The following is a 17465-nucleotide window of genomic DNA, read 5'->3' as shown; positions in this document are numbered from 1 at the left end:
AATTCTGTGCAGTTTCTAGGTAATATTTTCCTATGAGTTTTGATTTGTTTTGTTTAGTTGTTTGCATCATTTGGTTGTGCAAGTTAAATGATGCTAAAGTAATATTTTCCTGTGAGTAAGTTATGTTGTTTTGTAAGACTTTTAGTTTCTCATGTTTGTATTTTATATGTATACCTAATGTTTAGATATGTCAAGGAAAGGGAAAGATAAAATGACTTCATATGAGGGTAGTCATAATGAGAGAATTAAATGGGATGATTCGAATACTCGTGTCTTGGTTGAGATATGTGTTGCTGCTATGAAAGCTGCTAAGCGAGTCCCTGGCAGTCGTATACCAAAACTGGAATGGGAAGAACTTGTGGTCCAATTCAATGCTAAAACAGGACATAATTATCAAAAACAATCATTAAAGAATAAATGGGATTTGCTTAGAAAAGACTGGACATTATGGGTGAAGATGACTACCCAGGATACGAGTGTTGGGTGGGATGCTGTTACTGGCACTATAAATGCAAGCGACGAATGGTGGGAAGAGAAAATTAAGGTACATGTATATAAATTGTAAACTATATTTTGCAACCATTATGGCAAATTCCGTAAACATGGCTTCAAGAATAAGGCAGACCTTGAATTCTGTTTTACGGGGACATATGCTACTGGTTCAGCGAGATTGGCACCGTCTAGTGGATACATACCAACTCCAAAATACCGTTGTAGTGATGGTAATCAGAGTACCCAACCTGACGATGATTTGGATACTTGGTTTGGAGAAGGATATGTGCCTGAGCTACCCAACACATCGAAAGATTCACCCTACCCATACACTGATCCATCCAATGAAGTACACCTTGGAGAATCACCTAAAAAAATTATTGAGAATGATGATATTTCTTCTGCAAGTTCACCTTCTAAAGGTGTTCCGGTGACACCATCTCACACATCCGGATCATTGGGAAAGAGATCATTCGAGGGTTCAGTTAGCAAGAACTCAAGTAAGAAGCGATCGGTCACCAGAGCTGATGAACATGAGACAATGCAGAGTTGGAATATGCTGTGGAGTCCCATGTGTCTGTGAGTAACTCAGTGGCAGCACCTAGGGTTCGCAACGTCACCAAGACCACTGTGGCTATGGCTATGGATATTCTGCGTCAGATGAGGAAGGAAGAAGGAATTTCTAATAAACTTATTATCTTTGCAGCTGAATTGTTTTCTGATAATCGTGCCAAAGCGGACATGTTTTGCAACTTGGACCCTGATTTGAGGTTGCCATATCTGGAGCAGAAATATGAGGAGAGAAGCAATATGGGTGGTGTGTGATGACAATGACTTTAGTTGCATTTTAACATGTTTTTTTTTTGGATATTCCAATCTAGGTTAATGATAGTATTAAGATGAGAACAAGAATATTTTTGACTATTATGTATGTCTAATGAATGGAATATTTTGATCAATTATATATGTCTTCTATTTTTAAGTATTATGTATGTCTAATGATACATGTCGTGATTTTTCACCGTTTAAGTTTGATACAGATTGTGCTTTTTATTTTTCTTTAATGCATTTGATTATTTTGAGCACAACTCACGGATATTCCTTTACATCCAGGCAACAACACAACTGATATGGGTGCTGATGAGTTTGATGACACTGATGATGATGATGAGTATGATGGGATGGATGATGATGAATAGGAATTGAACCGTAAAAGGAATGATGATTTTATACTCATAGCGTCTGTAACTGCAGCTGCAATTTATCATCGGAGAAGACGGGCTGCATATTTTGATAAGATGCCGTGTAGGACAAATAAATTACAGGGTGCGAAATGGGTAGCTGAAATTTTACATGGACACCCAGATAGATGCTACCAGACTTTTAGGATGAAGAAAGAGATTTTTAGAGACCTATGTTATCAACTGAGGGATAAGTACATGTTACGAACAAGTAACTACGTTCAAATACCGGAAATGGTTGGGATGTTCCTCTTCACACTGGGCCACTATGCAGGGAATAGATTGGTGCAGGAATGTTTTCAGCATTCTGGAGAAACATTAGCAGGATGTTCCATGAGGTATTGCATAGTGTGTACTTGTTATTAGTGGACATCATTAAACCGCGAGAGAACCAGTTTGATGAAGTCCCAGTTAAGATTAGGGGTGACCCAAAATATAGCCCCTTTAAAAATTGTGTTGGTGCCATCGATGGAACACATATCTCAGCTGTGATTCCTAAACCTGACAGAGGTCGATTCATTGGGAGGAAAGGCACAACGACCCAAAATGTAATGGCAGCGTGTGACTTTGATATGCTGTACATATTTGTGTCGGCTGGATGGGAGGGATCAGCACATGATGCACGTGTTTTCCAGGATGCAATGTCAACACCGGAATTACGATTTCCAATGCCACCTCGAGGTAAGTCTTACTTTATGTAGTTATTATACTTTCTTATGACATAATTTATTGTATATATAATTTATTTTTATTTGTTTTTACCTTAAACAGGAAAGTATTATCTGGTTGATGCGGGGTATCCTAATAGGACCGGTTTTCTTGCACCTTATAAAGGTGAGAGGTATCATTTATCTCAGTTTGAAAATGGTCGCCGAGCAACAGGTCCTCGTGAGGTGTTCAATCACACACACTCGTCACTCCGAAGTGTAATTGAAAGAATTTTTGGGGTTACCAAAAATAGGTTTCCTATATTGTGGAAGATGCCATCTTACCCTTATGAAACCCAAGTTCAAATTGTAATTGCGTGCATGACACTTCACAACTTCATTCGATTGAGGGTGACGAATGACGAAGAATTTACAGAAACGGATGAAGGGGCAAGTAGTTCATCTCAAGAACCAACTACTGAAGATGTTGTTATTGGTGTTGATGATTTGAGCGATGACAGGACCATGTCCTTTGTTCGGGATAAGATTGCAGATAAACTTGTACGTAGGAGGCAGAGGTAGAGATAATGAGTGATTAGAGTGGTATTAAATTTATGTCAGTAGTATTTTAATTAATGTTGTAGTACTTAATTTAAATTTGGACATGTAGGTTTATTTGTATCCAAAAAATTGTCAATTTATTCTTATGTGGTGTTCTAAAAATAACAACTCTTGGCAAATAACCAAACAATGCACAATTTAGTACAGCTTATAAGCTTTAAACAGTTTTTGGTTTTACCAAACACCTCACAGCTTATTTCACAGCTTTAAGCTTAGCTTATTTTTCACAGCTTAACAGTTAGCGTTGAAAATCAACACAACCGCTCTACCAAACGGAGCCTTAAATTGGACGAGTTCAAACGCTTGGAGCTGAACCTGTTGTAATCTCGTGGAGACAAAGAAGAATCTGTTCGGTCACTAACATGCACAAATGGATACAAAGCCTATAGAGAACTCCAGAAACAGGGAACATTCCAGATGTCCGGACAGCAGTTAGTGAAAATGGAGTCAGTGGCTTTGTCACGGATCTGTGATTTTTAGAGCAGATTTTTGAGGAGGACCTTTTGGGCAAATCTTTATTGTAACCAATGGAGAACGGTTTTGTAAGGGTAGATAGATACTTTTAGAGAGAAAAGAAGGCTAAAACCCTGATTGTATTCATTTTCTCAAGCCACCATATATAGTTGTAGGAGTAGTTTTAGGGTAGTTTCTTTCTGTATGTTTCCTTTGTTTTTTGTGATTCCTCTCTTTGATTTTGTGTAAACAATTATTTAGATGACAATAAATTTGATGTTTATCACCAAAATCATGAGTGGCTAGTTGTTTATCTAGTCTCTAACCCCGAAGGGTGGATGCGATGTTCGATTGTTCAAGGTATGTAGAGAATCCTGGCTTTGATTTCTCTCTTTCAATTTTGTGATAGTTATGTGTTGAGTGCATATGAATGGGTATGTTTTTATTGTGTCTCTTTGATTGAGAGTATGAATCGGGTTCGACGACTAAATTAGGCCTCGCCCCATGGGAGAACATTAATTTATAAAAATTGATATGTTGTGTGCTATGTATTCATCGTGTAATTTAAGAACTCAATTAACCATGCATCAATTAAAGTCCTTAATACCCAATGCATGATTTTCTCAAATGTTAGAGCTAAATTGCATACCCATTGATTATGTATATTGATAATTGGATTTTGTGGAATTTATGGAATGTGCATGATAGAGTTATGATTAATTTATCTTTGAGTATGAAACTAGGGTGCTTACAAAACAGAGCCTTGTTAGGAATATTGAGACGGAAGATTATGTGACTACCCCTAAGCTTTCATCGTAGACCAAGAGGCTCGATGACCTCCATGTAGGGATGAACGTCTTTATGCCCAATTTTCGTTGCTGTGTGTTTGAAATATTACCTTGAACATGAGAATTTGACATCCACCAGGAAGGATTAGAGGCAAGAGTTTTTATTTAATTGCTTTCTTTATTCTTACTTTAGTTTGGTTACAAATCGCATGCTTACCAAGTCATTCAGCCCCTTTTGCTTTTCTTGCATCCTTTACTTGTTAGTTGGTTACAAATCGCATGAGTCATTCGGTCTCATTTTCTTTTCTTGCATCTTATTCGTTATTCTTTGCATTTAGTTTTACTTGTTAGTTGTTTGCATTCATCCATCAAAAATTGCATTTGTTTCCCTGTGGATTCAATACCGATCTCATCGGATTATTACTTACTGACTACCTTGCACTTGAGGTAAGTTCACCACACACATTTTAGTGTCGGTCAAGTTTTAGAGAAAGGGACATGTGGCAAGAGAATGGAGAGTTGTGAATTGGGTATAGAAAAGGAGGGGAGGATTGAGCATTTGCACACTTGTTTTCTCGGATCCAAAAAGGTGAAAGAGAAAGAGTGGTGAGGGGAGTGACAAACAGAAAGAAGGAAATGAGTCTAGAGCCACCAAAGACATGCCATTAATTATCAAGGTAAGTGTAGAAACAAATCTACCCATCGAAAGTAGAAACCTTATAAGTAAAGAGTCTCTAATGGAACATTTGTGGTTTCTTGTTAGGAAATTGTCAAAGAGCATGAAGGAACTCAGATCTACTAAATCAAGGTAAGAAAAGGATAAGGGGGAGAAGTCCCTCGTCTTTGTAGGAAATGGTGAAATGGGTATTGGTATTGAATGTTTGTTTTTGAAGGATGTAAATGTATAAACCGTAGGCATTGACTAAAGAAATAGAAGAAAAAAAACATGGAAAGTTGGTGAAAATGGTGGTGGACTGGTGGGAATCAAGGCCATATGCATGCTTCCTATTTGGTAGGAGAACCAACAATTACCGTATGTGATTAATATGAAATTTTTTTTGGAAACCCACTGATAGTTATTTGCAAAAATCTGGTTAAAAATCTTGATAATTTGGCATGACATCATAGTAAGATCTATGCATGAAAACAGAATCAAATCAAGCATGTAAATAAAAGGGGGTAATGTTTGATTGTAATATGTATGTTGAAATACACTACCCGAAGTCTAACGTAATTAAATGGCTAGGAACCGATGACGTAGGATCGAGCTTTGGCCACAATAAGCAAAAAGCAAAAGCTTCTGTTCACGATCGAAATTATCGGCTAAGGTGAGGGGTTGTCACTGCTAACACATTATAAATGTTTTTATAAAAAGTGCTATCTTTGTGATATGTTTATCTGGAAGAAAATTATTTTTTCAAAAAGGAAAATATTTTTACGAAATTTTACGCTATTTCAAGTAAAGGAATTCATACTTAATTGTATTCTGAGTTTTGATTAAAAGATATCCCATTTTTGGGAAAAATATCGAGATGCTTATTTGGCCTTATTAAGCAAAATTGAATTTTGATTATTATTAATATCGATAAATGCATAACTTTTTTTTTTTTGCGAAACAGATGTGATCCCTTACGTACAAGGTGATTGTCGTTCAACTAATGGCTCACTTGCAAGTGATAAGCACATAACTTGATTTGTGGACAAATGAAAACTGTCCATTGATTTCTGAATAAGAAATTTCAGTATTTGCAATGATATGAATTGATTATGCTATTAAATCCTTGTTATTTTAGGAGTTGTTGTGGTTTCAAACCCCATGTGTTGAATTCCTTAATTACTTGGAAATTGATGAATATATTATGCATGCCTGTGCACATGGCTACCCCAATATTGGCCCCGGTCCTGGATTTTTCAAACTAGTCCCAGAGTGTGATTAGATTGTGTGTGGTCAGAGTGATTATACTCCCACACTGGTAATGATTGAATACCACGATCCTTCTAACGAGAAGGCATATGGGTGGTTATCCCCTTCCTGCTAACTTGGTTGACAAATCTGGGGAAAATCGCATGATGAGGATTCTAAAATCTAGACAACGATTATGACTGGAATTGTCAGGAAGGGAAGTTTTCACAACATTATTGAAATTCTATGTTATTTGAATTTGAGAAATTAATACTCTTCCGAATTTTAAAGCTTTACGTTCTTGCTTATAAGTGTTTCATGTTTAGCTTGGTTAACCCTCCTACATGTTGCTCATACATGTAGAATATTGGGCTCGAATAAAGTTTGGAGATTGCTTATGGATGGTTGTAGGAATGAGTTTATATATATTTGGAAATTTCCATCGTATGGATTATGTACGAATATTAAGGTTATGTTGAGGTATTAAAGTATAGTCAATGCATTCCAATAATTAAGGCTTACGGTACGCTAATCATACAAATCTAGGTAACTGGGAATGTACGAGTAGTTACCGTGTCGTGTAATCACCCTTAGTGAAGAAATTGGGGTGTTACAACGCCTCTTTTAAAAAATTAATAATTTCATATTCTCATTTACCATTCCTCTTCAAGACACATATATCAGAGATAGACAAATCTAAGAAACTTTCGCCTCCATGTCCACCACCATCACCATTGCACCTGCACCATCATCTCCATCATATCTTATTCGCTTTCGTTTTCGTTTTCATTTTCAAATATTTTTCATATTAGTAGTGGTGGGGGTTTTGTTTGATATTAGATATGAGGTGTAATTTTAGATCTGAGAACGTAATACTATTAGCCTTGGGCATTTGCCGAGTTGAATTATGCGAGGTCTCAGTCATCTTTCTATGCAACAAAACTAAGGCACCAAAAAGTTTTTTTGAGCTGTCATAGTTATAATGTTACTGTTCTGACACTATAACATTATATAATACAGTCAAATATTTTGACTTATTTTCTGAATCTCCCTATATTATGAAACTGTAATATTACACAATCAAAATATTAACATTATATGATGTAAGATTAGTGACATGATATTTATAAAAAAAAACCGATTAGTAGGATTGAAATGTGACGTTGTCCAAATCGTGCGAAATTTGACGTGACCGATTTCAACGTGCTGATCAAGACTAGTCGTCAGGCCACTTATCCCATCCTATTTTTGTCAAATTTCATCGTTTAGGACCTTAAATAAGTCTTTTAATGATAATGTTATTGTTTGAAACAACAAGAAATATGACAAGAGTATTGTTAATTATGTCGTTATTTGAAATAGTAACATCAACAAGTATGAATGATTTGAGAAAATTTGATAGATTGCTTCAGATCAAACACTCACAAGATTTCAAGAGATTGCTTAATAAAAATTATGTACCCAATATCTATACCTAAATGAAAGTAACGAACAATAAAAACAACATATCTAAAACTTTTTAAAGTTTTAAATTGTGAAAAATGTATTTAGAGAGAAAGGGGAGGAGAAGAAATCATTTGTACATATTGTTTACACATCCAACACACATTAGTCTTTAAGAGTTTCTGAACGAAAATTCAACATTCCTAGATCTAGACCTAAGCGAAAGAATATATCTAGAGATAGAGAGAGGAGAAGAATAAAGAGACAAAAAGAGACGAAGAAGAAAAGGACAATCGTGGAAGAAAGATGGATAGGGTGTAAAAAGATAAATGATCATATTCTTTGGATAATTTTATGTCCATATCTTAAGTCAAAGATTGTGAATGTTACACCATGACTGTCTCATGTGCCCCCAGCCCCAATAGTCCATAACTGGTGAAACTCTTTCTTCTACAAACTGCAGTTAAATTCAAGTGTTCCCTTTGTTTTCAAATGGTTCTAGAAGGCATCTTTTGTAAATTCAAATTAGGGTTACGTCAAGAATATCTATATAGATACCCTAAATTAATATCGTAATAATTGTAGGACTCATTAATTGAGCCAATACCGTACTAGGTCTATATGACATCATAAAAACTTGTCATATAAATATTCTATATGGATCTAAATTCGAGCCATCAAACTTGTGGACATAGAAATTTATCACTTGATAATAAGATAAATTGGATCAAAATTCAACATGATCACAAGGGTAAAAAAAAAACACTATACAAAGACGAAGACAAGAAAAGAAAAGAAGAAAAGAAAAAGGAAAAGGTCCAAATTTTTGACCCAGGATCTGCCTCTATTATTACCCGTCCTGTGTACTTGTTTGGCAATATCTTGCAACCTTAATGAATGCCATTAAAGAGACTAACACATGTCTACTATGGTGTGGTGTGTCCCTAACTAACATTGACGTGTCTTCACGACCCCAAAGGTCATTAACTATGAGGGATTGTCGTGGCAAATAAGGATACAATAATTGTGTGGAGGGAGGTTTGTTCTGTCTTATATTCAAATCAATTATGCAATTCATCATCTACAATATTCATTTGCATAATTAAATGCAGTCAGTTTGATCATGTTACATGTGCTCTCCTCCATAGCTGTGCTTCTTGACCAGACTCCGATACCACTTTGTTGGGATAAATAACACAATAGATGAGAACCAGAACTTAGCGTCAAGAATTTTTTACGTGGAAAACCCTCAAAGAGGTAAAAATTATAGGACCCTTAGGCCGACCACACAAAAACTTCCACTTTATTAATCGGATTACAAACATTACCTATAGGTGAATCACTTAAACAATACAACAATTATATAACTGCTATTTATGAATAATCCTCTTATAAATTGGTTTTCACTTTTTCTTTCTCAGACAAACTCTCTCTGATGTTTTCTGTTATCCTTTTTTCTTAAAGATTCACTGTTTTAAGGCTCTCTCTTTTTTCTTCTATACACACCACACTACTACACTCTTACGAGGTGTTTGGTTAGTGTTTTGAGGGGGAATGAGGGTGAGATGAGTATGAGTTTAGATATTATATTGCTTGATTGAGTTTTGGAATGTGAAATCTCAAACTCATTTCACCCTCTATTCTCTCTTTATGGAGAATAGTCAAGCTCACCAAAATAGTGAGAGTGGCTATTGTCCACAAAGGGAGAATGACTATTTTCCCTTTGATGTGTAAAATACTCTTTTATCCTTATTATAAAATATTATTTATTTTCTAAAAAGAAAAAAGATAATATGAAAATTGTACTATTAATATTCTCACACTCATGCTCACTCTTTATTTTAAACCAAACATGATCGTGCTCAACTCACACTCACTCCACATTCATCTCATATAATCCACCTCACACTCGCCTCATACTCATTTCAAATAATTACAAACCAAATGCACCGTTACAACTTACAAAGAAAAATGACTTTTCATTTTTCTACAACCAAGTGGACAAAGGAGATCCCAAGCATGTGGAAAACTTGCATGGAAGACTTCGTACACTACTAAGTTAAGTCTACTATGATATAAAATATGATGGGATGGATGACCCCACGTGAAGACTTGTATGTATGCCCATGTAAATTGAGTGTTGCCCACGTCATTTAATTTGCATCGTAATTTGACTCTTAACAAAAAAAACGTGTTCAAAAAAAGATGATGCTTTCCGACTGTTAACACTCATAGGCTTACCATAAATGGTCTTACTTAATGCATCCTTTCCAAGTCAATGGGAATCCTACCCTTTCATCCTATTGCTTGACGTATCCTCAGCGGTAATGGTCGAAGAATCAGCGGTAATTAATTTATTACTTTTACAAGACGAAGACAGCAACCTCTCCTTGAATACTCTCTCCGTTGGAACCTCGATGGTGGTGTTCACAGAAGAGAAGATGATGGCGCATGCGTTGATAACGTGCTCGAAGAAAGTCCCAAGTGAAGTTTTTTTCCTTTGGAAGCGATGTCAATGGTTATGGACAGTCTGCTGCATTGAGAAGATAGAGGGATTGAGCTCGTGGGGTAGGCTCGAGTTTGGTGTTACAGTTCAAAATTGCCTTTGCCTTTGCCTTGTCTTCTATGCGAAAAACCAGGGCTTGCAGTGGAGGCGATTTTAAAAGGTTTAGGCTTTACACTGAACGGTTTTTATTTCTGTCAATAAACCTGCACTTGTTTACATTGCTTCTTCAATGGCTCGCAAGTTTCTCATTTTGCTCCTCCTTTGTTTTTCCTTGGAAGTGCTGAGTTCAAATTCAGAAACCTGGATTAAAAGTGGTTACTGGTATGTCGGGACCAACCTTCCCATTTCCGACATTGATTCTACTCTTTTTACTCACCTTTCATGTGCTTTTGCTTATGTGAACTCTTCCTCTTATGAGATCTCAATCAACTCCTCACATCAATCGTCCTTCGCTTCCTTCACCAACATTGTCAGGCACAAGAACCCTTCAATTTTTACTCTCTTATTGATCTGGGTTGGGAAACAATATTCTCCGGTTTTTACTCTCTTATCGATCTGGGTTGGGAAACAATATTATCCGAGTTCTCGAGTTTGGGCAAAAATTGGTGATTCTGTGTTTGTTTACCTAGAAAATCTGATGTGAAAATCCAAAATTTTCTACAGCTAATGCAAGAGATGCAGAATAACAGAACCTGGTAAAATTGTTGGTAATTGTGCTGGCTGTTATCATAGCGCTTGCCCTGCTGGGCACCATGTGTTGGAAGCAAAGTTTTCCGCAAACTCACTAAACCTTAAACTTATACAAGTAAGAAGAGGAACTCAAGATTTTATTTTCTCTTATGATAAAACAAGGATTACAATGATATATTTATAATACCCAAGAGATTATTCTAGAGACACACAAATCAAAGCAACAATTAACTCACACAAACTTTCATAAACAAAAACACTTTAGTTTCCTTCACTTCTAGAGAACTCCAAAAGACACATTTATTCTTACGAAAAACCAAGTTTAGTTTTCAACACCCACTCGTAAACTTGATTTCTTCACAACTCCAAGCAAGCTTCTTAATTTCTGGAAGATATCATGCTTGAGTGGTTTAGTAAAAATATCAGCCACTTGATCCAGGGACTTACAAATTTCAGATCAACTTCTTTATTAGCAATGCATTCTCGAATGAAGTGGAACCTTGGGTCAATATGCTTGCTTCGATCATGAAATACTGGATTCTTCGCTAAAGCTTGAGCTGCCTTGTTATCAATCATAATTTTCGTGGCTTCAACTCGCTCTAGACGAAGCTCTTTCAACAATCTTCTCAACAAACAGCATGACAAGTACAAGAAGCAGCTGAAACATACTCAGATTCACAGGTTGATAATGTGACTATAGGCTGTGTTTTTGAACACCAAGAAATTGCATTATTTCCCATGAAGAACACAAACCTAGTAGTGCTCTTTCTATCATCAATATCTCCAGCAAAATCACTATCACAAAAACCCATCAAATTAAATTCTTCTGAAAATGAATAAAAGATCCCATAGTCAAGAGTACCTTTAAGGTAACGAAGAATCCTCTTGGCTACCTTCATGTGAAATTCAAAAGGAGTTTCCATGAAACGACTTACTATGCCAACTGCAAATAAAATATCAGGTCTTGTGCAAGTCAATTACCTTAGACTTCCCACAAGGGTCTTGAATAAAGTTGGATCTACACAATTCTGACCATCCAACTTTGAAAGTTTTGTTCCACTCTCCATAGGAGTATTAACCAACTTGCAGTCAAGCATTTTGAACCTTTTGAGCACCTCCCTCGCATAATTTTCTTGATTAATAAAAATACCATCCTTCAATTGCTTCACTTCAATGCTCAAGTAGTAAGACATCAACCCCATGTCACTCATCTCGAATTCTCGAGTCATTGCACTTTTGAAATCTTCAAACATGCTTGGATTATTTTCTGTGAAAATGAGATCATCAACATAGATGCAAACAAATAAGAAATCTCCATTTACCTCTTTCACATAAAGAGCATACTCATGTGAGCATCTAGAAAAACCATTCTCACGAAAATACTTGTCAATTCGGCTACTCCATGCTCTTGGTGCTTGCTTGAGACCATGCAAAGCTTTCTTTAGCCTCAACACTTTATCTTCTTGGTTTTCAATCACATACCCCATAGGTTGCTCGACATAGACCTCTTCTTCAAGATTGCCATTCAAAAAAGTGGATTTGACATCCAATTGATGAATCTTCCAATGGTTTTGTGCTGCAAGAGAAATCAACAACCGTATCATCTCCATGCGAGCAACGGGTGCAAATACCTCTTCATAATCAATGCCTTGTCTTTGCTTATACCCTTTTGCAACAAACCTAGCCTTGTATCTCTCCACTTCACCATTGGCATTCTTCTTGATCTTGTATACCCATTTGACTCCAATTGCTTGATGACCACTCGGAAGAGAAACAATTTCCCAAGTGTCATTTCTTTCAATGGCTTGAATTTCTTCATTCATGGCTTGAATCCACTTATCTTCTTTTCTAGCTTCTTCAAAATTCATTGGCTCAACATCTGTAAACAAACAACACAAGTTTGTTTCATCATAAATGTCAATAAGTGTTCGATAACCTTGAGGTCCCACACTTGTACTCGAACTCGAACTTGCAAGAGATGTAGGTGTAGATGAAATTGGTGAGTTTGGTGGGGTGACAAGATTTTGGACTTCTTGAACAGCCCCTTCCGCTTCTTCTTCAAAATATGGAAAGAAATCATAGGATCCTACCACTTGAGAACTCCAATTCCATGATGCTTCCTCATCGAATTCAACATCTCTGCTAGTCACAATTTTTGAATTGATTGGATTGAATAGCTTGTAACCTTTTGAATTTTCAATTTTTCATCATAGCCAATGAAAATGAATTTCTCACTTCGATCATCAAGCTTGGATCTCCTTTGCTCAGGAACATGCACATAAGCAATGGATCCAAAAATCTTCAAGTGTGATACACTAGGCTTCCATCCACTACATGCTTCTTGAAGGGTCACATTCTTCAAACTCTTTGTTGGACTGCGATTTGAAAGATAAACTGCAGTTGCAACAGCTTCAGCCCAAAAATCATTTGGCATATTCTTACTTTTCAAGATAGCTCTTGCCATATTCAGAATTGTGCGATTCTTTCTCTCGACTACTCCATTTTGTTGGGGGGTGTAGGAACTATCATAGGACGGCAAATTCCATGCAACTCACAAAAATTTCTAAACTTGTTAGAAGTAAATTATCCACCCCTATATGTTCTTAAAGCCCTAATCTCAAGGCCACTTTGTTTTTCAACCAAGGCTTTGTACTTTTTAAAACTTCAAAAGCTTCAGACTTCTTCTTTAAAAAATATACCCAAGTCTTCCTACTATAATCATCAATAAAGAGAATAAAATAGGAACTTTTACCGAGTGATGGCGCATTAATAGGACCACAAACATCCGATTGAACAAGTTGGAGTGGCTTGGTGGCTCTTGAAAGAGATTGCTTCGAAAAACTCTTTCTTGAATGTTTTCCAAGTAAACATGCCTCACATAATTGCTCTGGGTGATCAACGGTCGGAATGCTCTTGACCATCTTCGTCTCTCCCAAGGCTTTAAGTGCTCCAAAGTTTAGATGGCCAAATCTCATATGCCAAATCCATGAAGGGTCACTAACACAAGCTTTCAAACACATGACCTCGGTATTTTGTAAATTCAATAAGAACATCCTGTTTTTAGTCATATCCACTTTGGCAACAAGATTAGCATCACGATCTCAAAGCCAAAGAGAACGTCACTCCATAACAATTTTACATCCATGCTCCAATAATTTCCCAATACTCAAAATATTGCTTTTCAACTTTGGAATAAAATACACATCATGAAGAATCTTATGTCCACCACAATTTGTTTTTAATAAAATTGGACCTTTGCCTTTGATCTCCACCTTTGTATTGTCACCGAAGCGCACATTCCCCATCACACTGGTATCAAGTTCTATGAACTTGCTTCTATCCCCCATTATGTGATTGCTAGCTCCATTATCAAGATACCATATATTCTCATCACCTTTGTGCTAATCTTTTAAAGAAAGGAACAACGCTGCCTCCCCCACATCCTCCTTGACTTCCGTTAAATTTGCCTCATCTTCTTCCTTCTTGGAGTAACACTCCCAAGAGTAATGACCATTCTTGCCACAAGAATAGCATTCAACTAGAGCTTTGTCATTTCTTCGTGTATTATACATATATCCTCTACCTCTTCCTCATCCTCGGCCTCTTTGAAATCTGGTTTCATTGGGTGGATTTTGTTCATCTCTACCTCTCCCTTGACTCTGACCACGTCCACGGCCACGGCCACGGCTACGTCCTCCTCCTCTTCCACGAACTTGACCTTTTCCAAACCTATTTAAATAATCTTCTTTGGATTTCAAAGTCAGCTTTGCTTGCAAGGCTTGCTCTATATGCTCTTGCTTGCCACGATTCATTCTTTCCTCATAAGCTCGTAGTGAACCACTCAATTGATCAATAGTGATGGTGTCCAAATCCTTGGATTCTTCAATGGCCACCGGTACATGATTAAATTTTGAGTTTATAGACCTCAAAATCTTTTCAACCACTCGAACATCCTCAATGGTTTCACCTAACCTCTTCATTTGATTCACTACTTTTTGAACTCTTGTGAAGTAATCTGAAATTGATTCACCATCGTTTATCAAGAGTGTCTCAAACTCAGCCCTTAGAGTTTGAAGATTCACTTTCTTTACTTTGTCCACTCCTATAACTGAATTTTGGAGTGTTTCCCAAGCTTGCTTGGATATGTTCGCATTGGCAACTTTTTCGAACATTTCTTCATCCAAACCCTGATGAATGATGGTGAGTGCACTCTGATCTTTCTTCCTCTCCTTCTCCAAGCCTTCCTTTTGGGCTTGAGTCAAATTTGTCTCTTTTTGAGATTCTTCAAAGCCTTTGTCAACAACATCCCACACTCCTTGTGAGCCAAGAATAGCCTTCATCCTAATTGCCCAATTCTCATAATTAAACTTGGTAAGTTGTGGATAGTGAAAGGAAATAGATGCTCCCTTTGATGCCATAGTCAACGGCGCTCCGATACCACTTTGTTGGTAGCAAAGTTTTTCGCACACTCACTAAACCTTAAACTTACACAAGTAAGAAGAGGAACTAAAGATTTATTTTCTCTCTTATCATAAAACAAGGATTACAATGATATATTTATAATACCCAAGAGATTATTCTAGAAACACACAAATCAAAGCAACAATGAACTCACACAAACCTTCATAAACAAAAACACTTGAGTTTCCTTCACTTCTAGAGAACTCCAAAAGACACATTTATTCTTACGAAAAACCAAGTTTAGTTTTCAACACCATGGTCTGCTATTGCTTGCAAAGCCGAGTATTACAATTTAATGGTAACTTTTCAAGTTAGCTAACAAATTACAACTTTTCTAACTATAAGATGAAGACTGACATTTCCATTTCCTTTTGCTCTCTGTAAAGGGATTATGGATAGATTGAAAATGTTAGTGTCGAAAGTCGAAGCCAAAGTTTCCGATCCTCCTGACAGGAATGCTTCTAGTCTGCAAGCATTCAGTTTTGATACCATTAAAGCAGCGACAAATAATTTTTCGAATGAAAATAAGCTTGGGGAAGGTGGATTTGGACCTGTATACAAGGTAAACGATATTGTTGAACTGTGAATACCTTAATTTCTAGTTATCTGAATTCAAGAACAAAGGAGAAATTTTACTTATAATGTTACATACTCGATAAAAGGTTCATTTTAAGCTATGCAAGACTTCTAATGCAGTTGTCTTCATTCTACTTTTCATTTTTACAATGCAATCATGATCAGCCTGTACACTTGGCTTAAATTCATGATATATGGTGCTAATCGAATCGTGGCTGTGGAGTTTTCCAGGGAAAACTACCGAGCGGAGAGGAAATCGCAGTTAAGAGGCTCTCAAGAACTTCAAAACAAGGAATGGAGGACTTAAAAAATGAGGTCACACTTACTGCGACTCTTCAACATGTAAATCTTGTTAGTGTTGTGGGATTTTGCACTGAGACAAACGAGAAGATGCAGGTGAACAAGTACATGCCCAAAAGAAGCTTGGATCATTACCTCTTCGGTCTGCACTTTTTTTAATCCTTCAATGCTATTCTGTATATGATGTAGTGTCCCTGCATCTTACACTCACCAATGTTCGATGATTCTGATCGATGCAGATCCAATCGGACAGAATGTTTTGGACTGGAGAAAGCGAGTGAACATCATCGAAGGGGTTACTCAAGGTCTCTTGTATCTCCAAGAATACGCAAATGTTATAATAATGATATAAAAGCTAGCAATATTTTGCTAGACGATGAGATGAACCCGAAAATATCAGATTTTGGCATGGCTAGACTTTTTAGGAAAGATGAGTTTGAAGCAAACACAAACCGGATTGTTGGAACATATATAGCAAGTGGATTCTTCCCCCAAAACAGCTTACATATACATTGAATTCCTTGTTCATGGCTAATCAATTTGGTTAAGCAGCGGATATGTACCTCCAGAATATGTAAGAAAATGTGTATACTCGATAAAAACGACGTTTATAGCTTCGGAGTTCTACTTCTGCAAATCATAAGTGGAAAGAAGACCACTTGCTTGTACGGTCCAGATGAAAATATGAACCTCCTTCAATATGTAAGCATAATCCCAATACAATTTATATGATTGAGAAGTGTTATATGTATATCAGTATATGCTAACTATTGATAACATTGCATTTTTCAGGCCTACGAGCTGTGGAAAGACGGTGCAGGGATGGAGTTCATCAATGCAACGTTGGATGATTCATCTTCAACCTGTAAGATTATCAGATGTCTGGAGATTGCTCTCTTGTGTGTGCAAGAAAATGCTGTGGATAGACCATCAATGTTGGAAGTCTTTTCCATGCTCAAAAATGAAGGTACGCCCACCGCAACTCCTTAACACCCTGCCTTCTCAATCAAGAAGGATGAAATTCATGAGGAATGTCACACACTGATTAGGGAGAGAAGCTTTACAGTTGATGATGCATCAATTACACAAGCTGTACCAAGATAAGACTGTAAATTCTCCAGTTATTACTGTGCAGTAAGGAAGTATTAGGATGAAGCTTGGGTGAAATTAAGTGGAGGTCCGAACCGACGAATATTGGTTCTTCCCGAATGCGTTGAGGCGCAATAGTTGACTAGATATCCAGGGGTAGACCGTTATTTCGGTGCGAGTTAAGAGTTTTATCTATATAAAAAATTGTCAAGCTATTATGGCCCACATTTTGGGATTGTACCAAAATTGTCAATT

At 36.8% G+C, this 17465-nt stretch overlaps 2 protein-coding genes across 2 annotated transcripts; one reads left to right on the top strand and one right to left on the bottom strand.

Moving 5' to 3' along the window:
• Nucleotides 1-14374: 14374 nt before the first annotated feature.
• Nucleotides 14375-15202, bottom strand: LOC119998515. Its single transcript, XM_038845867.1, has one exon. The coding sequence runs from the start codon at nt 15200-15202 to the stop codon at nt 14375-14377; it is 828 nt and encodes a 275-aa protein (XP_038701795.1).
• Nucleotides 15203-15500: 298 nt separating this feature from the next.
• LOC119998514 (G-type lectin S-receptor-like serine/threonine-protein kinase At1g67520) lies at nt 15501-17190 on the top strand. Its single transcript, XM_038845866.1, is given in 8 exon segments — nt 15501-15543; nt 15632-15807; nt 16053-16263; nt 16361-16450; nt 16453-16591; nt 16674-16714; nt 16717-16823; nt 16914-17190. Coding segments are annotated over 8 exon segments (1005 nt in total). The 3' UTR covers nt 17112-17190.
• The last annotated feature ends 275 nt before the right edge of the window (nt 17191-17465 follow it).

The sequence above is a fragment of the Tripterygium wilfordii genome, chromosome 5 (genome assembly GCF_013401445.1).
Source record: "Tripterygium wilfordii isolate XIE 37 chromosome 5, ASM1340144v1, whole genome shotgun sequence".
NCBI lineage: Eukaryota > Viridiplantae > Streptophyta > Magnoliopsida > Celastrales > Celastraceae > Tripterygium > Tripterygium wilfordii.
Note: the sequence above shows the minus strand (reverse complement) of the source record. Positions and strands in the feature narration are given on the sequence as shown.

Excerpts from the sequence above, each read along its gene's own strand:
- LOC119998515 (XM_038845867.1), bottom strand. The coding sequence starts at position 15,202 with ATGGCATCAAAGGGAGCATCTATTTCCTTTCACTATCCACAACTTACC.